This window comes from Poromitra crassiceps (genome assembly GCF_964638095.1).
Source record: "Poromitra crassiceps genome assembly, chromosome: 21".
NCBI classification, from domain to species: domain Eukaryota; kingdom Metazoa; phylum Chordata; class Actinopteri; order Beryciformes; family Melamphaidae; genus Poromitra; species Poromitra crassiceps.
The window spans coordinates 26,702,397-26,726,725 of NC_139638.1; the positions used below are offsets into that span (position 1 = coordinate 26,702,397).

General features: G+C 42.8%; 1 protein-coding gene across 1 annotated transcript in view; it reads left to right on the forward strand.

The window, feature by feature from the left end:
- Positions 1-13,469: 13,469 nt before the first annotated feature.
- LOC310795362 (GTPase IMAP family member 8-like) overlaps positions 13,470-24,329 on the forward strand; it is a gene marked incomplete at its 3' end in the record, with an annotated part of 49,932 nt that continues 39,072 nt past the window's right edge. The window contains exons 1-2 of the mRNA XM_083657396.1: positions 13,470-13,482; positions 23,759-23,901. Of these exons, the coding sequence (XP_083513522.1) occupies positions 23,883-23,901 (19 nt within the window). The 5' untranslated portion in view covers positions 13,470-13,482; positions 23,759-23,882. The remainder of the gene's footprint in view (positions 13,483-23,758; positions 23,902-24,329) is intronic.

Sequence of the window (24,329 nt, forward strand, 5' to 3'; positions counted from 1 at the left end):
CCACACCAGGTGGTTTGTGAGTGGTTCGAGTTCAACTAATTTACTCAGAGAATATGTTCATGGACTCTTATTTCTCTATAGATGTGTTAAACATCTATAGGCTACAGACTTTTACCGCTAGCTTGGACCCAAAGGAAGACACAGACATGAGGTGAGTGGAGATGAAAAGGTTTATTTGTAAAACGATGGTCAAGGGGATGTGAATGATAAGATGGATGGAAGCTGGAAGCCACAGGGTGTTTGTGATCCAGACCGAGCAGGCAGACGGGCTGACAGACAAGTGGTGCAGCAGAGAGGAGAAGAATCTTCAACACAGAAGTAACAGGAAGCCTACAGGCACAAGAAACAATGGGAAAACTCAGGTAAACTGTATGTAGCAGCCAAGAGAGGGAACACTCAGGTAAACTGTCTGGAGCAGCCAAGAGAGTGAAAACTCAGGTAAACTGTATGGAGCAGCCAAGAGAGTGAAAACTCAGGTAAACTGTATGGAGCAGCCAAGAGAGTGAAGTCTCGGCTTCAAACATGCAATTTCACATAATTTTGGATCATTATTACATCTGTGTAGAAAAGGTCTAATCTAAAGGAAATCTAGAGCAGATAATAAACACCCGAAAAGCTTAAAGGTCCCATTCCGTGCAAAAGCAGTTTTTACTTGTAAATGCATATAGCCTACCGTATACTGCTGTCATCCCTCCCTGTAATGAGTGGTCACAAGCTCAGAACTGCCACAGTTGGATTTGTCCCTATCCAGCTTCCCCCTGCAGTCTCCTTCAAGCCACGCCCCCTAACGCTCTGTTCCCCAGACGGGGTATTGGGACGTCACGATGGTCCTCAAGCATACTGCGCGGGTCTCTCTCACACAAGCTACCTGCACCATTTTGTCTATAGCCACAAAATTAACACTTCTAGCTGGAGCGACGCCAACTGTACGTGATCCAGCAACTGCGGAGGTGCATTCGGTAAGTCTAGGCATTTTGAGATGTCCTCTTTAGCGTAGCAACCGTTAAGTTAGCGATAGCTCGCAACCTAGGCTGCTGGTCCACAGACGCTAATCTGATTGGCCGCTGGGAGCCTGGGGCGGGCTCTCCCTCAACGACCAATGGGAACTGTTAGTTCTGAATATATTATAGAAACAGACCATTCTTGGGAAGTGACGAGATGAGGAAGTGAGAACTCAGTCACAACAAACGGGGTTGCTATATTTTCGACAAATTAATCCAGAATCATGTTTTATGGACCAGAGACACACGTTTTTAAGAGGTTACAGCTGCACGAACTGGGACCTTTAAAGAATAATCTTGCTACAGAAATTGATTTGATCTAATTGATTGGACTGCAGCACAGGCTCACTGTAGACCGATATCCATCTTTCTCACACATAATGCACACATGTGAGTGCACGTGCACACTCCACCCCCCTCACCCCCGATTTTTTCTTGCCTCCAGCCTCAGGGCTTAGCCCCTGTAAGCCCGTGCATTAAACCAGGGCTGGTAGTCCAGAACTCCCACAATGGCTGAAAGCCATGCCACAGCCAAGGCCGGATTAAAGTAGCCATGGGCCCCGCGGTTACGACTTTTTCAAGGGCCCTGTGGGTGAAGATTGATTGATTGATTGATTGATTGATTGATTGATTGATGAAGTGATGATGAAGTATTTATCTGCCTTCTCCTTAGTGTAGTCTTGGACTGAATTTCAATCATGGAAGACCAAAAAGCATAGGTAGAGCACCCCATGCTGTCATACCCCTCAGCCCAAATGACGTCACTAAATGACGTCACCATCACCGACGTCACCTTCTCTATGACGTCACCTTTACAAGGTGACGTCAGTTGCCCAAATGACGTCAGTTATGACATCATAAATACCCTTCTCCTGGTACTATATAAAGCCCCCATCACCACAGCACACTTGTGCAGTCATCACTCACCTTGTACCAGCATCCCGCAAGGTGAAACAATTTGCATGAGAGCAGGCAGCTCTAACAGGTTTTCAAACAGGAAACCTTGTCTAAACCACAAGCTGCCTGTCTTGAACACAGCGCCTGCAAACGTTCCCTTTTGCACGTACAATCGGCTAACACAAGAAGCTTTGATCTCAAAGAGAGCTGACTGTCAAACTGCATCCAAAACAACTTGGTTAAGGCTAGGCAAGCAAAAGAACTTGGTTGGGTTTAGGCAACTAAAGGGTTATGGTTGCCTAAACTCAACCAAGTTGTTTTACTTGCCTATAGCCAGGTTGTTGGTGTTAAAAACTGTTCAAACGGGGTTAAAATCTGGACACGTCTGGGCTCAAACCAGCTCTCTACCGACAATAAAGTTGGAAATCAGTAATGCTTCAGGTCCACCAATCCCACCCCTTCCCCCAACCACGCCGCCGGCTTACTTGATTGTTGCACTGTGCTGTGGCGTGGCTTTCGGCCATTGTGGGAGTTCTGCTGGACGACCCGGTTTGTTCAAAACTAAAAAGTATAGTGATATCCTGGGACTAGGCTAATCATTAGTTGTCCCTTCACTGTTTAACCAGGTAAGTGTTAATAGCCTAAAGCAGGTGTTGCTGGCCTCATACCATTTTTTAATCCATTAAAACCATCAGTCCATCTTGTTTGGCAGTTTGCCTAATGTGCCTTATAAATTGTGTGTGAGAAAAAACATACAACTTTGTACTTCTGCTTCATCTGTACAGTCAAATTTTTCATGAATAGTATGGAATGGATATAAATAGCCTGTAGACTGTCAACTAGTTTTCACTGTACTTGGGTAGTCCAAATGAAAATCTACATAATGTTTAGTGGTTATGCAATAATCAACTTCCATATCTACTTATATGTAGGTGATTTTGTAGACTATCAGCTAGTTTTCACTTTACTTGGGTAGTCCAGATGAAAATCTACAGATGTTTAGTGGTTATGCAAGTGATGGTCAACTTCACGTTTACATTATGTAGTTGAAATTCTGTAGCTTTATGAATTCTAACGGCTTTATGAATGCACTACATGGACAAGGCAGTACTCCACACGTGGTTTGTTGAGTTTTTTCTTTCTTTCTTTTTTCAATTTTTTATTTTTAATCTTTATAGAACAATAATAATACACAAACAAGACAAATAAATAGGCTCAGACACAGGAAAGAAAATATGAGAGAGAATATGTTCATGGACTCTTATTTCTCTATAGATAATGTGTTAAACATCTACAGACAACATCTATAGGCTACAGACTTTTACCGCTAGCTTGGACCCAAAGGAAGACACAGACATGAGGTGAGTGGAGATGAAAAGGTGTATTTGCAAAACGATGGTCAAGGGGATGTGAATGATAAGATGGATGGAAGCTGGAAGCCACAGGGTGTTTGTGATCCAGGCCGAGCAGGCAGATGGGCTGACAGACAAGTGGTGCAGCAGAGAGGAGAAGAATCTTCAACACAGAAGTAACAGGAAGCCTACAGGCACAAGAAACACTGGGTAAACTCAGGTAAACTGTATGGAGCAGCCAAGAGAGTGAAAACTCAGGTAAACTGTCTGGAGCAGCCAAGAGAGTGAAAACTCAGGTAAACTGTCTGGAGCAGCCAAGAGAGTGAAAACTCAGGTAAACTGTATGGAGCAGCCAAGAGAGTGAAGGTAAACTGTCTGGAGCACCCAAGAGAGTGAAGTCTCGGCTGACATCTAGGAATATGAAGAAGCACTCGTCGTTGGGTGTGAAGGCTCGGTGGGCGCGCAGGCTCCTCCTCTCTTCCCTCAGGCTCTTCAGGTCGATGACATGCAGGTCGATCTCCTCAGCGATGGGGGGCGGGGACATGGGGTCAGAGATCACACATCCTGCCGGCCACGCCCGGCTGTTCACATAAAGATACCTGATGAATTGATGGCGAGGAGTAAAGTTAGAGTCACACAGGTGTGCAGGAATCTGAAAAACTGAGAAATGGTGTTGCATTAGCAAGCATCTAATGCTGCAAGTGGACATCCTAGATTTTAGTGAGCCCGTCAAATTGTAAGACCTGCTATTGTTTGCTACATTAAAATACACTGTATTCATTATCATCTGCCTCCTCAGCCACTCACCTGTGGTCTGGAGAAAGGCCCATACCAATGATGTGACCGTGGATGTCAATCACATGGTCCAGCGAATCAAAGAACTCCTCTGAACTCCGCTCCTCCCCGAGGACAGGCCCACATGTGGTCATCTGATCAGGTGTCTGATGGTCGTCTGAGGGTGATCTGGTGGTGGTCTGGTCTGAGGGCAGTCTGGTCTGATGGTGGCCTGGTATTATGATGGTCTGGTCTGATGGTGGTCTGATATAAATGGTAAATGGTAAATGGCCTGCATTTATATAGCGCTTTTATCCAAAGCGCTTTACAATCAGTAGATAGTCTACATTCACCCATTCATACACCGATGGCGGCAGGCTGCCACGCAGGGTGCCTACACACCATCGGGAGCAAGGAGGGTTAAGTGTCTTGCCCAAGGACACAGTGACAGCAGCTGGGAGGGAGCGGGGATCGAACCGCCAACCCTTGCGTCATTGGCCGACCCGCTCTACCTCCTGAGCTAAAGCCGCCCCGTGGTGATATGATGGTGGTCTGATAGTGGCCTGGTCTGACGGAGGTCTGGTCTGATGGAGGTCTGGTCTGAGGGTGGTCTGGTCTGATGGAGATCTGGTCTGATGGAGGTCTGGTCTGATGGAGGTCTGGTCTGATGGTGGTCTGGTCTGATGGAGGTCTGGTCTGATGGAGGTCTGGTCTGAGGGTGGTCTGGTCTGATGGAGGTCTGGTCTGATGGAGGTCTGGTCTGATGGTGGTCTGGTCTGATGGAGGTCTGGTCTGATGGAGGTCTGGTCTGAGGGTGGTCTGGTCTCATCATGGTGGCCTGGTCTGATGAATCACGCTATCTCTGACATCATGTGGAGGCCGGGTGTGTGTGCATGGTTTACCTGGGCAACAGATGGCACCAAGATGCAACCAACCCAAATTCTCTCATGTCACTCCCCTCTTCCGGGACCTCCACTGGCTTCCCATCTCAGCTCGCATCAAATTCAAGACACTGGTACTGGCCTACAGGGCAGTACACCAGTCAGCTCCCCTGTACCTGCAATCTATGGTCAGGTTCCAAACCTCTCAGCGCTCCCTTCGCTCCTCCACCAGTGCAGGTCGCCTTGCCCCTCCTTCGCTACGGGCGCTCAAAAGTCGCTCATCCCGATCTCGACTCTTCTCGTCCCTGGCACCCCAATGGTGGAACGAGCTTCCACCTTCGGTCAGGACAGCTGAATCACCGCCGATCTTTCGGAAAAGACTAAAGACTCACCTTTTCAGGCTCCATCTGGGCCCTCCTTGATCTAACTTCTTTCTCTCTCTTTCTATTAACACATTAAGTGCCATAGACGGTTTAACTCGTCTTACATAATCCAGCGCTTGAGTGCCAAGGACGAGTTAACTCGTCTTACATAAAGATTATTTTTTTTTGACGGTGGGACATCAATCAACAACTTTTACATCTTCGAGATCACTATTGGAGCAAGAGAATGTGTATAATCTATTTTACCGACCCACTAAGTGTTGACAGTGCTCCCCCAGACCGAAATCAAAGAAAAAACTGCCGCGGGAGCAAGCCATTCAAGGAAATGGCGAGGCGATTTTACAGTAATCGATTCCAGACTTGTCTTGCCCGAGAGCGGCCGCGCACCGGCAGCAGCACACAGAGAGCGGAGAGCGATTTGCAAAATAGATTATAGGTGAAACACACTTTGAAACACCTCAGAAAGGCCAGAATCAACATCTGCCCATCGCCCACGCATTCCCCGGCCCATCTTGACTCGCACAAGGAGCGTCCGCACGCAGGCAAGCAAGCAGGCAGGCAGGCACGCAGGCAGGCAGGCAGGCAGCAGCAACGCGCTTCTGACACGCCCGCTGTAGAGCCAGGAGGAAGGAGGAGAAGACACACGGAGGGAGGAGTTTGAATGAGAGGGGTGTTTCCTGTTGTTATGGAGGAAATTACTGTTCAAAACTATTGTTTAGAATGTCTGACGGTCTTACTGATGCCAAAAATGAATGGTTAAAGTGACTGTTCTATCGAATTCACAAAAAGCCATTTATCTCTGAATAAATTTCCAGACGCTGAAACCATGCTGTACTCAACGGCTAATATCTACATAACTACTAACTCTGCAAACTAACTCTTTTAGACAGAGAAAGCACACATTCTATTAGTTATTTTTAGATGATTGGTGTTCATGAATTCTTAACAGAAAATAATCCTCGGCTCTTGTAAAATGAGCCCGAATCCTCAAAAAAAAACCTGGCACAACTTACCTACAGGATGAAAAAATGGCTGGCACTCAATGTGTTAATAATTAAAAAAAAAAAAAAAAGAATAATAATTAAAAAAAAATCCTAAACTAAACTCGTACCACTGTTCCTTCAGAATTTGTAGTTGTCATAGACTGTGCTCCATAGTTGATTGCTCTATTGCTGACCAAAAATGTGTTATTGTAAGTCGCTTTGGATAAAAGCGTCTGCCAAATGACGTAATGTAATGTAATGTAATGATGCATCCTGTATTATACTTCATATTATAAAACGGCTCTCTCAAATCAAGCAATCTGATTGGTTCACAGCCATTGTATAATTCCAGTAACCGAGTTCAATAACCCATGGCCATGGGTTATTGGTTGCCATGGCAACTCTCTTACTAAAAGGCAGCGCTGCGCTCGAGCCAAACAGCTTTCTCCTGATCTGCTGTATGGAGGGTCACTAGTCCTTCAAGTCTTTGTACAATGAGTCATTATGGACGCATGATGGCGCAACTCTCTTACTAAAAGTACCTCAAAAACAAAATGGCGGAGACAGCTTTCAGATCCTTGTGAATCGATCTTTGCTTATAACTTTACTAATACTTCGCAGAAAATGATGTATTGTACAAGAATAGACGCGGGCTAATGTCTTAACCCCTCTCTCGCGCGCCCTCACTCTTAACCCCGCATTTCTAAATAAGACGTAACGTTACTTGGTGTCGGCATATGGCTCTGGTGTGGGGCTTTGCAAAAGCTCTCAGCAAGCGCCAGGATTGGCCAATGTCGACTTCAGTCTCCAGATCGATCCAATCAAATCACCCGCATGTCTATCTTCTTGCTAGAGGTCCCGCCTTACAGTAGTGTTTCAACTGACTCTATCAGAATAAAATGCCAGTCGGACTTATAGTATTATTATTATTATATTATTATACTTGGAAACCGTTTTATAAAAGCAATATAGCACTCGAGCTGCGTGGTGTTGTGGAATATATCCCGCTGATAAGCTGTTAGCCCACTCGGCCTGCGGCCTCGTGGGATAACAGCTTATCAGCGGGATATATTCACCACAACACACTTGCTCTCGTGATATATTGCTTAATTATAAAATGGGTACCTCAAATCAAGCAATCTGATTGGTTCACAGCCATTGTATAATTCCAGTAACCGAGTTCAATAACCCATGGCCATGGGTTATTGGTTACCATGGCAACTCTCTTACTAAATGGCAGCACTGCGCTCGAGCCAAACAGCTTTCTCCTGATCTGCTGTATGGAGGGTCACTAGTCCTTCAAGTCTTTGTACAATGAGTCATTATGGACGCATGATGGCGCAACTCTCTTACTAAAAGTACGTTACTTGGTGTCGGCATATGGCTCTGGGGCCGGTTGCACCAACTGGTCTTACACTGGTCTTAACTGCCTGTTAACAGAGATCTCCGCGGAGACCTTTTTGACCGTCATCGTCGTAACTGCGGTCAACTGAGCCGTGTTCGTCGTAACACCGCCAGTTCGCTGTCTTTGAAAGCACGACGTTAGATTATAACTAACTAGTTGTGTGGCTTAGCCTTCCAAAATGTTGCCGTTAGTTTTTTAGAAGTTAATACATAGAATTGGGAACGTTACATTCAATTTCATTCAGACTGTCTTTCTGGCTCAATCGCCGCCATTGGTGCAACCGGCCCCTGGTCGGGCTTTGCTCTCAGCAAGCGCCATGATTGGCCAATGTCGACTTCAGTCTCCAGAACGATCCAATCAAATCACCGGCACGTCTATCTTCTTGCTAGAGGTCCCGCCTTACAGTAGTGTTTCAACTGACTCTTAAAGAAAAACCATGCCAGTCGGACTTATAGTATTATTATTATTATATTATTATACTTGGAAACCGTTTTATAAAAGCAATATAGCACTCGAGCAGCGTGTGTTGTGAAATATATCACACTGATAAGCTGTTATCCCACTCGGCCTGCGGCCTCGTGGGATAACAGCTTATCAGTGTGATATATTCATCACAACACACTTGCTCTCATGCTATATTGCTTAATTATACTATATTATACTTAATTGTAGCCATGTATGGCCTATAATAGGCCATACATGGTTACAATTAAGGCTGGCTTTTCTGTGATGTCTGTTGAGTTTCCACCAAAGGGCACTATAGGGCACACACAGTATATCCATCCTGTCTACACTGTTTTGATTTGACCCCTCAGGGCGAGGACCAATACATCCAGACCCAAACCAACTTCTCAGGGTGAAAACTGAAATCATCCAAATTGTTCATACTATTCTGTTACATCACCACACGTCCATGTTGGTAGGACATAGGGTACCACAGAGATGACATGTTTTTTGTAGGCTTACCCATAAATCGCTGCCATGCTGGTTCATAAGGGCAAAAGGCAATGGGATTTTTGTATGGGGATTTCGGTTAAAGGAGAATTTCGTTTTTTTTTCAACCTGGACCCTATTTTCCACACTGTATGTATCTAAGGGACTCATCGTGACATATTATATTCAAATTGGTCGAGTACTCACCGAGATAGCCTTGTTTACAGCTCGAGCAATGTGCTCAAACAACTATCAGTGTAACTACACAGGGTAATCCCGCACCGCATCGTCAATACGCGTTCGCTAATAAAACTGCTTGTTTTGCCACTGGGAGACTCAAACTGTCAATAGTGTCTGGCAACATGGAAACGCCTCTCCGGACAGAGAAAATGGGCATGAACAGGCGAGGAAAGAGAGAGAGAGAGAGAGAGAGAGAGAGAGAGAGAGAGAGGGGAGAGAGAGAGAGAGAGAGAGAGAGAGAGGTTTGGTTTATTGGTTTGCAAGTTTACATTAAAATTGTAAGTTTTAAGTTTTTAAGTTTTAAATTTGTTGTTCCAAATAGGTTTTTTGGTCAACACTAATATTTTATTTGATCTTATTCTATTATATTTTATTCTTTTTTGCTTTGATTTGTTTTTCGCTCTCTTCTGAAGATTTCAAAATAACAACGGTTATTTACAGATTCTGTGAATTTCTGTTAATATAGCCTACTGTAATTGCTCTCTATTTGCACTATCACCATTTTTACTAGTATTATTAGTCTTCTATAATATTCTATCTTATCTTATCACATTCCATTTCATTTTCTTTTCTCTTCCTCTTTGAATATCTTAAGATTTTGTGATTTATGTTACTGGGTAACAAAATGTCTTGTTTTCTGTTTTTGATTCTTTGTAATTGCTAAGTGTAGCTAATGTATGCTTTGGCAATGTAAGATGCACCATATCATGCCAATAAAGTCCTTTGAATTGAATTGAATTGAGAGAGAGAGAGAGAGAGAGAGAGAGAGAGAGAGAGAGAGGAGCAGGGAAGCTTGCACTGTCAACACAGAGGATTTAACCTCTCGTCAACAGCGCTGTGCTGTACTCATTTCTCTTTCTCTTTCTCTCCCCTCGCCTCTTCATACGCACATTTTCTCTGTCCCACAGTAAACCCCGGAGAATAATACTCATGTATAGAGTCGTTTCCATGTTGCCAAACACTATTGACAGTTTGAGTCTCCCAGCGGCAAAACAAGCAGTTTTATTAGCGAACGTGACGATGCGGTGCGGGATTGCCCTCTGTAGTTACACTGATAGTTGTTTGAGTACATTGCTCTGTAAACAAGGCTATCTCGGTGAGTCTCGACCAATTTCAATAAAATATGTCACAATGAGTCCCTTAGACACATAAGCCTACAGTGTGGAAAATATGGTCCAGGTTGAAAAAAAACGAAATTCTCCTTTAACCCTATAACGCCAAGCGTATCATATTTGATACATGATTTTTAGAGCCCTCTAAAATCATACGTGCAATATTTTTTTTTCTTGAAAAACCTGATGTATACAATACGATACATGTAATTTGTGGATAATGCACTAGGGGGCAGTGATTTGCGCAACTGAGTGCCTTGTGCTGACATAGCCAAGATGGCCACCTGCAAGGAGTAACCAACATGTGATTTTGCAAGGAACTCTTTGTCAATTTTGAAAAGGTAAACGAAGTTCAAGTTCAAGTTTATTATTGTCCCAAAGGGCAAATTGAGTTGCAGCACATAGGCATACAGATAAAAACACAGACAAGAACAACACAAGTGGCATGTTAACATGTTACATGCATGTAGTTAAGAATAAATAAAAGGCTAAGTAAAACATCAAGAACCTTGTTTGTGACACACAATGACCGATAAATGTGCAAGGTAGCATTAAAGTGCACAGCGATCAGTAAAGTGCAGACACACAGCCAGGGACATGCACAGAACATTAGAGGGGCAGGGGCTCAAATTCATAAAAGGGCACTACAGCCGCCGTCCGGAGGAAATTTGAGGCAATTTGAAGGCCAATTTAGGGGTATAACTCATTTTAAATATTCCGATTTTAACCAGATTTAGAGGAATATCTCATTTTAGGATGAGACTTGTCATGGAAAAATAACTCCATAACTGAATAATATTATATAAAAGTTGCATGCTGTTGCAATACTGTTGTGAAATCATTTAAGCATCAATATGTATTTGCTCCTTTTCTCCCTTTAGGTTGTTGTACTACAACAGATAGCAACACAGGCAGAAACATTGAACGATACTGAGTGAGGCTTGTAATATACCATGCATTTTAACCATAATTCTAAAAAGCAAGACAGAAGATTTACATAAGGTGTATTAGAATTTTTTTTATTTTTTGCGGATTCAACAACACAACATCCCTTTCCAATAGTGTAAAGTAAAAAATATTTTCAAGAGCAACAATTCTGCATTTGTTCCCTATATTTTGGTTATTTATTTATTGGGTGGTTTATTTATTTATGTATTTATTTATTCATTCATTTTTGGGTTAATTTTTGGGTTGGTGCCTTCAGGGGCAGTTTAGAAAAACACTGCTCCATGCAGAGGCCTATTACAAATGGTGCATTCAGGCCAAGAGAGCTCGGAAAAGGCATTTCTCTTTGAATGCTGCCTTCAGTGACGGCATGGAAAGGGCAAATTCCATACAAAGCACCATTAGAAATGCATTCATGGTCAGGAAAGGGCACTTTTTATTTTATTTTTTAATGTGTCTGAGCTGTTTGTTTTGTTCATGTGTTGTTGGAATGAAAATGAAAAATGTATTATAATAATAAAAATAAAAAAAGGGCACTTTTTACAGACTGAAAAAAAGGCAGGGGCTCAAGCCCCCTTTCATGTCTATGTGTGCACGTGCCTGCACACAGCGACCGGTAAACCGCGTTACACTGTCACTCATCTAAATCACGTTAAATCTGCAAGGGATGACATATATGTTTCACATAGGGTTGTGTTTTGATTTCGATGTTTTATTTGGTCCAATATTGAAATGTTCTACAATTGCAGGTTGTGTTAACATTACACATTATTTAGATCTACCTTTCTATCTATTTCGGCTCATTTGGTTGCTATTTATTATCTAAATGGATTAGCCCAATGCATGCTGGGAGATTTCACATTTGTGGCTTTGGTAGGGACGCCAGGCAGTGAACATTTGGTTGGACAGAATGATCTCGTTTTCTCTCGCCTTTTCTTCTCCCCCACTGCACAGGTAGGACGATGCAACAGCCTCTGAATGTCACGGGCTCAAAACTGTCATGTTAGAAAAAACTGTCATGTTGTTATACTATGTACGGTATAACAACTTATTTTTTGTGCCTGTCTGAGCGAGGGAGTGAGAGAGAGAGAGAGAGGGGGACAAACTGAGATCAGCAGAGCAGAAGCTGTGCGTGGAATATCCACAGCGCACTGAATAAGGCCTGGTTTTAAAAAGCACAAAGCGCTAAATTAACGCCAGGGGGGAAGATATCGTTAGGCCAGTATTTAAGGCCGAAATGCCCATTCTGGCCTATTCTGGCACTGCACCACGCCTGTTTGGCGTACAGCGCATTTCGTCGCCTAAAACCATGTTGCTATCTTCCGGAGGCAGGCGCAAGGCGCGTTTTTTTGCGTTTAAGGCCAGTTTCTGCGCCTTACGCCTACATTCCACTAGGTCCGTGTTCGGTCCGTCTGCGCTGCGGTACGGCATCGGAGCCGATACGTTTCCACTCTAATCATTGTGTCAACTCCCACCTACTCCGCTGCGTTGCGTGTCTACTCCGTCCCAGCTCCGACGATCCGGAGCTCTCCGAAAAAGATACGCAAGGGTTCTATTTTTCACGGATGACGGAGCAGAGCTGCAGCAAGTTGGGCGGAGCCAGGCCTGGAGTCAACAGGTCCGAGGTGCTTACAGCATTCAATATCAAGCCAGAGGACAAACATGTATGAGGAAAAGTTCATCATTGAAGTGGAAAACCACAAAATAATTTATGACACGGCCCATCCTTTTTACAAGGACAACACCAAGCATATCCACCCCTCCTCTGCTTCTCCAGTTGGGAACAATGATCTTCTGCCTGTTTGTCGTTGTATTTATCCCACATACAAATTGTCTCGCGCGAATATGCGCGATTTCACCGCGAGAACTTGTCTGGCGCAGCTGAGCCGTGACGTGCTCTACACGCAGCCAGTGAGTGTTGCCGCAGCACAGAGCACGGAGCAAAACCGGAGCTCAGCCGCAACGCAACGCAATGCAACCAGTGGAATGCCGGCGTAAGGCCTGTGGGAAAATAGAGCCCTATGTGTTACTGACCCTGAGTAACACCAGCTCAAACACAGTGGTTGATTCTCGCCTAGAATAAAAAACACTTGTGTAAACAGTTACCTGTGGTTGTTGTATTTATGGCTACAAACCCAATGGAGACATAGCCACAGGCCTTAACACATCCCAACTCAAAGAAGATGAAAAAATACCAAAACATGAGTATTTGGCAGTGGTTTTTGTAGGGAGATACCTAGGCGGATTTCCAAAAAGCCATTTGAAAAAGCCAAATAATCTGAAATGTTGTCTTTGTCTTTGTACAAAGACGGCTATAACTTCCGCTGTGTTGATCTGATCCGAAAAAGGAAGACATGGTTCAATGCGCAAGATTCAGCCGATTAATTTGGTATGTAGCATGAACAGCATTGTTCAGAATTAATTACCTAATTCATCACGTTAATGACAGATGAACAGCAAAAAATCAGAAAGGTAACGCCCGTGATACCAATGCAGTCATCAAAAGTGAAAGTGTTTTGACAGGATATATCCTCTGTTTAACAGGGCCATTTCACATTGTAGAAAAGAACAAGAGGGTAAGTACACATCCTTTTCTTATGCAGCAGCAGGGTGTAGGCGCGCCTCAGCCTCTGCAGCCCAGTAGGCTGGTCTGGTGCTTCTCAGAAAAGGCAGACTTACGATATAGATATTTGGATGTAATCCAAAAGGTACTGGAGCACACAGATCAAGTATATAATGAAGTTTTTAATAAAAACAAGGCCAGGTTGAAACCTGGCATAGGCCTTTGCTGCCTTCAACACCTGGGGAACTTCCTGCAACCACATTGGACAGCTACCTCTCTTTTTTTATCTTGTAGCAAATAAATGTGTCTAACTTCATATAGTTTTACGCGTTTAAAGTGCAATAAATAAAAATGTGCTTTCAATGTACATGGACATATTTTATTTGTAATGCTGTATTGCAAGGAACACACCAACATTTTTGGGGATTATTATTAGATTAGTATTTGCCATATTCCCGATAGTAAGACTAGAAGATAGATGCCCTTCTCTTCTCTTCTGTGTGTGTAGTAGAAAAGTAGCAGACTACAGTATGCACCTAGATCGTTAGGTTTTCTTCTATATCAGACACAGGTTTGTGTTCCTACCTGACATGTTTCGACGGCAATGCTTCCATCTGATGAAGACGGAAGCATTGCCGTCGAAACATGTCAGGTAGGAACACAAACCTGTGTCTGATATAGAAGAAAACCTAACGATCTAAGTAAAGTATAGACACTATGAACCTTTTTGGATTACAGTATGCACCGGCCACTATCGTGCAGCACCTGGCTACAGTGAAGATCTCAGCTAAGAACAGGCTGTAAATCACATCTTTTCAAGTCAACTTGGTATCTCAGGGCTTGTGGAGACGGCATGTGTTCTTAAGATAGATCTTAAGAAATTACATAAGAGGAAACTTTAGGAAGTTCCTAAGAAGGCTCTTAAGTGCAATTCCTCAATATTTTCTTAGGAACAGTCTAATTTCTTACGAACTGCTTACATTTTCCTACTTAAGAACTTCTTAAGATAGGGTCTAACTTAATAAACTTGAGGCATACTGCCATTGAGGCTAGGAGATGAGGCTATAGGAGGCAACCCAAAGTGCTTCCATCTACAAAACCTATTTACAGGTACAGTAGGACAACTATAGGGCAAAGATTTAAACATTGGCTGGTGTTTGTTGTTGTCTGTCATGTCTGTTGTAAATAAGCCTCTAGCTCAGGGGTGTCAAACTCAATTTCACCCCGGGCCACATCAGCATTATGGTTGCCCTCAAAGGGCCGGATGTAAATGTAACACGATATAAATGTATCTAGCCTACGTGTTATAATATTTCATAATTGCCTCTGATTTGGTTATTATTTTTTAGTAATAACCTAATACTTAATAACTAGCTCTGAAAGTAGAAGTATAGGGAAAACAATGGCAAACAGATAGCTAGTAGCCTACAACTATTATTCCATTTAACAATAGCTATTTTAAGCCATATTGCGAAGAATTGCATTGCACAAATTGTATTCTTTCCTTGCTCTCGCGGGCCACATAAAATGAGGTGCCGGGCCGGATCTGGCCCCCGGGCCTTGAGTTTGACACATGTGCTCTAGCTAATTGTCTTTGCTAGCTTATTGCTAGCAAAGACAATTGCTTAAACAGATCCAAGGATCCAAGGATGTAGTAAATGCTACATACATGCATTTCTGACTATTGTAAACAACATGCACAATGTTTTAGCCCAAGTTTACATAAAACAAATAGAACAGGCAGAGTGACCCAACACCAAATAAAGATGTACAATAAATTAATGTTAGGTGTAGGGGAACCTGTGTAGACTTTGAACTAGAACCTACTTGTCTAAAATGTGTTTAAATATGATATTAGAGGCTTAACTTTTCACTGTATGAATTTTAAGACAGGGGAAGGGCTGTCTTAAAGTTAAGAAAAAAATCAAGAACACATTTGAGAAGTTTCATTTCAAGAATATATTTTCTTCATAAGTTTTTTCTTAGGAAGAAACATAAGAAGAAAGTTAAGAAAATACATAAGAACTGTTTTTGAGAATAGCCATTTTTCCTATCTTTTTTCTTAAGACTAAAGTTAAGAAAGAAATGGCACTTGAGAAGATTTCTTTTCTTAAGAAGGTTTTGTGAATCCGGCTCCTGGTAAGCAGTATAGAAGCATTTTCTGTTTTTTTCGGTTGTCTTTTTATATTTTTGTTTAATATGTTTAACGGGGGTAGGCTAGCACTACTTTTCTAGTCACTATAGTCACTTTTGCTAGTCACTATTTTTCTACTCCACGCACAGAGAAGAGAAGGGCATCTATCTTCTCCTGAATATGGCAAATAGACAAATCTTTTTAAAACCTGATGAAGGTCTAGCACCGAAACGTTGTTTCCCGATTGTCTTCTAATAAAGAGTTTACCAGTAAGGTCAGTGTTTTGCGGGATTTTCTCCACTCCTAGTTTATTGTTCCATCCTACGCACCTGATTTAAAGTTTTTAAGGTGTGCAGCAGCTCTTTCACAGACTTAAATAGATGAATCTCCCAAAATGTTCCTTTAACCTCTATTCGACTATATTATAGAATATATTTTCTATATCTATTAGCAATGTATAATCTTTACAATGCCAAACATATACCGGTAACACTTTACAATAGCCTACTGGTGCACATGTGCATGAATTGATGCTTAACTCATGATGAATTAAGCCATTAATTGATGCTGACTGCATCAATTAATTATTATCAACTAATGAAAGGTATGTTTGATGAACAGACTGAGCCATATATGAATTACTATTAATTAAGTAGGCTATGCCTATATCATCATGGATTAATTCCTCATCAGCACCTAGTATTAATTAATACCATAATTCATGTGTTAATTACCACTATCGACATCCAGCTCCCTGCAACCGGAACTTTAGCGTTACCAGAGCGCAGTGCCGACAGTCCGCAATGCCGATAGCCCACAAGCAGAACCAGCTGAACGAGGCGGTGTGCAGCGTGTCGGGGGACCGGCTGGAGCTAACCACATGAATGAATCACCAAACTTGTTTTTACTGAAAGCCATTTTAGTTCTCAGCCCTGATTGCCTACTCTGTGCTGCTTTTAATCTCTCTCAATAATGCTCTCAACACAACACATTTACTTGGTGAAATGACTAAAAATGAACAGTTGCAAATCAAAGTTTATAGCCTACCACTTGGGTCAAGAAATGTGGGGGGAAACACAGCTCAGTGTTCAGGGCTCAGTGGCTTGAAAGCGGCCATGTTTGGAGAGAAGCCGTGCGGAGGTCGCGCTGTGAGAAAAACAAGGCCAGGTCGAAACCTGGCATAGGGCCGATGCATGGTATCGTCACCCATGTATACCCATGAGGTCCTTGCCAATCCCCAGCTTTAGCTGTAGTGGGGCATTCCTGTCCGTGTTGGAAATTAACTTTTTTTCGTCGTGCGGCCAAAGAGGCTGGCCGATTTGAAATTGTACCAGCCATACACATTTGAAATTAACTTTTTTTCCACTATTGATCACTATTTTGACTTTGAGCTTGCTTGCTTCCACTTTCTCTGTTCCATGGTTTAATAAGCTAAAATGTCGTGGTTTAAAAACAATGTGGTTCCTATTTTTCAGGGCGGTGGTTGCAGATGGGATGAATGATTTTTTGTATGTGTTTTTCCGGGCCAGTGGAATTCTGTAACGGCGGCCCGATGGAAGTAGCTGAAATGATTGGTGGAGGGAGGAGGGGGTGAGAGGGGTCCTGTGTGATTTGTGTGGCTTTCCTGATTAATGACTGGTTGTATATTTCAGACAGGGGAGTTTGGGGTGAACCGATGATTTTGCTTGTCAGATTGGCTGTACGGGAGAGTTTGGTTTTGTATTTGACAGTGAGGGAGTTGTACCAGGATGTGTTATTGAAGGTGAGAATGGATTCAATGAGTGATCTGTAAACCAGGCTTAAAATGTCCTTGCTGACGTTAAAGGGGTATGGGCATGGCATATGATTGTGTATGTAGCCTACAGCACTTTCTAATTCTGTTTTAGAAAATTGCTAATAATATTCTCACTATCATCATCATTATTATATGTTATCAATGAAAGTGATATTTATTTAACTCACAGGTATCAGCATCAGCACTCGGAAAGGGCGCTCGATCATCTGCCTCGTGGGTGTATCTTCCTAGGCAGGAGGTGGGGTGCGGCGTTATTGTTGTCGTGGTGGTGATACACAAATAGTGTAGTAGTCGTACCGTACCGTACTGCAACTGCTACCATTATGTATGCCTAATGTTTAATTGTATGTCTAACAAGGTACATGCTATTTGCACCTGTATGTCAATTACGTCGAATTTAAAATGTCTGAACACGTCTAACGTATGCACAATGCCTAATGTTTAATTGTATGTTTAATAAGGTACATGCTACTTGCACTGTATGTCAAATACGTCGAAGTAAAATGTCCGAACACGTCTAACGTATGCACATGACGTGCACCTATGTGCAATGAATATGCCACTGACTTGTCTTATCGCTATTCTGCCGCATTGCCTATTGCTGCTTAGTATTGCTTATTGATGCCTATTTCTTATTGCCTATTGCTCATTGCTTGTTGCCTATTTGTACTATGTCGTAAACGGAGTCCACAGCACAAGAATTTCACACGTGATACTTGTACCATGGAGTGACAATAAAAATCTTGAATCTTGAATCTTGAATCTTGATACTGCTGCTTGAGGTAGCCTACATGTAGGGTGTGACGTGTCATGATGGACAGGCACAGGTGTTGCTGTCTCGCTGGCGGGGGTGGATGTTGATCGAACTGATATGACAAAATAATGACGTCACCGGTATTACGGTTACACCAGCAAAAAAAACAAAAAACAAATCTCAATAACCTATCTTTTTTCGTCCCTTCTGTTTGTGTCACCATGTGCATTAAACGGCAAATAAAAATAAAAATAATTGCAAAGACATGTTAATATAGTAGCCTAGTGAACATTTATTTAGCCTACACTGATTTATGAATAATGCCTATTATAGCCTACTTAATAAGTTTTAAATGGAGAAATTACAATAACTATAATAACAATAATAATAATAATTATGATAATAATAATAATAATAATAATACCAATAATAATAATAATAATAATAATAATAATAATAATACTAATAATAATAACAACAACAACAACAACAACAACTACAATAATAATAATAATAATAATAATAATAACAATATCGAGGGAACGAGGTGCGGCCTCAGGCCAAAGTCATAGGCTAGCTGCTACATGCAGGGTTTCAAAATGAGAGCTAATATATATAGCTTATAAAAAAAATAGAATAATAATATAATAATATCAATAATAATAATAATAATAATAATAAAGGTAATAATAATAATAATAATAATAATAATAATAATAATAATAATAATAATAATAATAATAATAATAATAATATCGAGGGAAGGAGGTGCATCGGCCTCGCCGCTGAGGTGCGGCCTCGCCACTTTCTTAAGGCCAAAGTCATAGGCTATAGCTGCTACATGCAGGGTTTCAAAATGAGAGATAATATATATAGCTTATAAAAATAAAAATAAATTGCACTTTGGCGGCAGGCTTTCAAAATGAGAGAAAAAATATAGGCTATAGCCAATAAACAAGGCCAGGTCGAAACCTGGCATAGGGCCGGTGCATGGTAAAATTTCCATTTCTGCACTGCATGGCGATGTCCTGTACCACCAACTATTTATACACAGACAAAACACAGCAATGAGATCCTTTAGATTTATTTCTAAATTCCGTTTTATTTTTTCCCCAATTATTATTTTTGCTTTTTCTTTCTGTCAGACAGCCTCTTCCACACTCAAACTGAAAAGCAAGCTGTGACATGATGTAAGGGTCCCACGCACCGCAATCCAAAACAGAATTATTTATCTGGACCTATTTTCCCAATTATGAAACCATTTAGGTTCTACAATAACTACGGTTACTTTAGATTTGAATAATTAGGCCTAATTCTTTTTTAATCAATTTCTGACAAATTGTACATTCCATGTTTTACAGTGAGTTAGTACACCTTTAGAAAACATACATTATGTACGCACAAGTACGCACCTTCAGTCTATGCAAACTGTACACAGTGCACACAGTTTCCAATCACACAACATGCATCCATAGCTTACACACATGAAAACAACGATGTTTTGCGTTCTACATTAATTAAATGAAGACATTACCGTTTGGCAGCTTGCTTTGTTTGTATGATAGATACGTATTGGCCAAGTATATAAACATTTAAGAGCGAAGACTTTCAGGAAGTGACACAGAGCTCTCTCTCTCTCTCTCTCTCTCTCTCTCTCTCTCTCTCTCTCTCTCTCTCTCTGGACTAGAGAGAGAGAGAGAGAGAGAGAGAGAGAGAGAGAAGAGAGAGAGAGAGAGAGAGAGAGAGAGAGAGAGAACGAACACAGCACATGGTGGGAGGGAGACAGAAGCGCTGTGCACGAAGTGGCAGAGCAGAGATTAGTCTCGTCGGCGGTGTGTAGAAACCTCTCCTCTGCCTGCTGCGGCGCTGCTGTGTGTGTGTGTGTGTGTGTGTGTGTGTGTGTGTGTGTGTGTGTGTGTGTGTGTGTGCGCGCGCGTGCAGACAGATAGACAGATGACCGTCAGTACGCTATGCGCGCAGCAACACAGCTGATGTAGATGCAGCCAATTGTGCTCTGGAACTTTTTGCCATTTTTCGCCATAAATGTTCGTAAAGTGGCACTTATTGAAACCTACTACCCTGCTTGTAGGCATCAAAAGTCATCAGAAATTAATTTAGTGATGAAATAAAACTTTAAATTGTAAAAAACTTTCCGGAGCTTATGGCGTCTTCTCTGCTTCTGTGCCTCTGCTTATGCCGAAATGCATGCTGGGAGTGTGGAAAGACATTTAGAACCTGAATCGGTGCTCAAATATGCAAATCGGCGACAGAGTCGAATGTAGGGGTCCTGGCTGTGCATGCACAACCGGCCCCAAAAATGAAATAAAATGCCAATTTGGCAACAGCTAAGCCGACACAGCCCGGCGGCCGACACTGCTTTAAAAGTATAGCTACCGTATTTCCGCTAATAGTGGCCCCTATTCAATTACAGGCCTCGCTCTAATATAGGACGGGGGCACGGCCTGCGCGGACAAATAAAGTCCCCTCCCTCAATACAGGCCGGGTCAAAAAAAAACAAAAAACGAAGGAGCAAAAACTACGGTGAATACGGTACTGTAAAACACAACGCATCTACCGTGTGACGTGTGACGTAACCGGACGTAACGCAGAGACCAAACGAACCAGACGAAAGTTTGACGTTAAGTTTAAAGACAGCGTTGTGCAATATGCAGCGGAACATTTGGTACAGTGTGATGTGGAATCAGCCCTTCAAGCAGAGCCTGCACGATGCCTACGACGAGTGGATAGCTGGGGACGCAGATACTGGTAAGCAGTACACAGCTGGAGGTGGAAACCTAAAAGCGCCTGCTCGACGCCTGCTTGTGGACTGGGTGATCGCCGCCTGGGACAAGCTGGACAAGGATCTGATCAAAAAGTCCTTCCAAGTTTGTGGACAGTCTGTGAAAACTGACGGGAGTCAAGACAACCTCATCCACTGCTTCAAGCAGGTACAGCCCTGCGCCGCTGGACGGGAGGCTCTCGCCCAGCTGCGTTAGCGGGACCAGGAGAACAGACAGGCAGCCGATATGAGGAAGATGAAGAGGAACTGGTCAACAATGAACTTGTTGTTCTGAATGATGAGGACGCGGAGGATACCGACATACTAGATGAGGAGGAGGAGGATACTGAGTGAGTGAGTGACCACCAATATTTATTTGCGTTTGGTTTTATGCAATATTTTGCAATAAAAGTCATAAAAATAAAGGAGTATGTCCATGAGAGTTTAATATTAAGAAATAAAGGCCTCACTCGAATACAGGCCTCTGCTCTAATATAGGACGGGGGCTCTCTGCGGCTCAGTAAACAAAGGCCCCGTCCTATATTAGCGGAAATACGGTATATACATATTCTTTGCTAGGAAAACCAGCATATTCACCTTGTCTGGCTTAATGTAGCCTAAGAATGGATGTTTTGGCCGTGGCAGCATCGGGGGGAAACACATCGAACTCACCTTCAAGTGCACCACAAGAGCGAGGCTGCAAAGAGGGCCCGCAGCTAAATCCCACCAGAGAGGAGAGACACATACCGAGGTGGAACACTTGCACTGATGCTGTGACAAAGTATCTCTGCAAAGGATTTGTGTCTTTCAAGACTGTTGAAAAGCCAGAGTTCAAAAACCTCATAGCCACACTCGACCGCGCGGCGAACCCACCTCTGTGCAGCGTTCCGTGTGCGCCGCGGTTTTGCTCCGTCCTCTGCACGTCAGCATGTCCCACAGCACGCGCTTCAGCAGCGGCCTGGCAGCTGATGCAAGATACTGAAAAACAAAAACAAAAATACCTTACTGCCTGCTGCTGTGACTCCACTCTGTAGGTGCAGCCACAGAGACAGACAGCAGCTCTCTAAACAGACACAGAGCAGTTTCTTTAGGCTATTTGGGAAAACAAAAAAAGACGGTGTTCCCGGTGGGCACATTATGTAAGGCAAGGTAGATGAGATGGGGCCCCACAAGGGAGGTTTCCTACTGTGATGTCATGTCATTGCAAATTGTCCATTGGTTGTATAAGGGGAGGGGGTTGCGGTCATTTCTATGGACTACATTTTGGCTGCCGTAGGGGGCCCCCTAGTGGCTGGGGCTCTGCTGATGTGTGACCGCATTGCAAATACCTGTGTAGAGTCGTGCATAATGTGTCGGCAACAGAGGGGATCATAGAGGCCAGTGCTAGTGCAAGCACGCACTGGCCTAAAAATCAGGCACACGGTGGGCGCCCTACGAAGGTAGCGAATAACCACGCCCAACAAATTTACGACGGTCACGCATTCCTTCATGTTCTTGTTCATGTTTATTTGTTTTGTTTATTTGTTTATTTGTTCACATACATAGATGATCCATCATCCGGGGGGTCTTGGTGGGTGGCCAATTTACCTATGGGGGGAGTCAGTCTCTACACCAGTTTGCTGTGCGTAAGTTAACCCGGGCATTTTGGGGTAGCCCCTCTTATGTGGAAATATAGCCTAATTGCTGTGTACTGCATCTATTGCACTCTTTTCGTGCCGTTTGATTTTCTCACGTGTGCTGTGCATAATCATTAGCCTACTGTTGTGGCCTATGTTTTAAAGGCCCATTCCGTTGGTTCTGGCGAGAAATAAATGTGCACAAAGTGTTTTTTATTGGCAATGAGTGAATGTGCCTTGACGTAACTTAAAAATGGCGACCAGGGGCGTTTCTCTCCGACCAGCCGTTCAGATACATGGAAATACCGCAGTTTCGAAGGGGTTAGCATTTCCCGCCACAGCTAGAGGATGTGACATCTGCGCGTTCACGAGCCTGCCTCTTGTCCTAGACGGCTAACAGGAAATGGCTAACGTTATGTTCGTCGCTAGCTGCTAGCAAAAGGAAACAACAACACAGACTCCAGAAAAAGTCCAAACTAAATAAATAAATAAATATTTATCTAATGAAGCCCGTCTGGCCAGACAGCAGCAATGTGACCGACATCGGGGGGAAACTAGAGTCAGGACTGTGTTTTCGGTTCATGAAGGGAACTTGCTGCTTGTAGCTACTGTAATGTGGTTTTGACCAGATAACGTTAGCTGCTTGCTAATGGATTTTCAAGATTCAAGATTTTTATTGTCACTCCGTAGTACAAGTATCTGACCACCTGGTCAGAAACTCTGCTAACATTACCGTCTTGTGTGAAGTAGGCTAATGCAACCCGTCAGAGGCGACTCCGCTGCACCCCGAATGCCTCTCTTTACAGCCAGCTAGGCACCGGTCAAACAAAGAGAACTCTCTTCCCCCGAAGTTGAGTATGTTTCCCCCGTTCCCCTGAGATGTCGCTCTGAGAAGTAGGAGCGTGGGTAGCGCATCCTGTCTTCCTTATGCAACGGGAGAAACTCACTCGATTTCCCGGTTGCAGGCGACTGGAAGTTGATAGTGGTAATTAAGACATGAATTACGGTATTAATTAATACTAGGTGCTGATGATGAATTAATCCATTATGATATAGGCATAGCCTACTTAATTAATAGTAATTCATATATGACTCAGTCTGTTCATCAAACATACCTTTCATTAGTTGATGATGTGGGGGGGGGGGGGAGGCTGTTCATTGGGCCATTGGCATTCATCTATTCTATATGATCTGTCTGCACCCCTGAACAGATTGCACCCCTGAACAGATTACAGACCTGAACAGATTGCACCCCTGAACAGATTGCACCCCTGAACAGATTACACCCCTGAACAGATTACACCCCTGAACTGAACTACACACCAGCAAGCAAACATGAACAGCAAACACATCGGTAAGTTTGTGTGTCAAACTTTGATCCAAGGTCGATTATTTGATATCAGAGCTGTGTATGATGTCGGTGGAGAAAGAGGCACCACCCAACATCCAAGATAAGGCTAATGCATTGTAATGCTTGAGTCTGATTATCAGGACAAACTATATAAACACTTGAAATGATGATTAAAATCAAAACATTCACATTGCATGATGTACTAAGACACTGTAATGTAACTTTAGCTTGTTAAATGCAGTGTAAATACTAGAAAGAACAATCTGATGCTGTGAGTGAAAGATTCTGTTTAGACATGACCAAAATCACTGATTGCAAATGTTACAGGTCTCAAATTGTGAGCCTTTAAAGATATGAATTCCTGTAAAAGAGGAGAAAAGTGTATCTTCTACACTTCTTTAATCAACCTCACTCATAGTGGAAATAAAGAA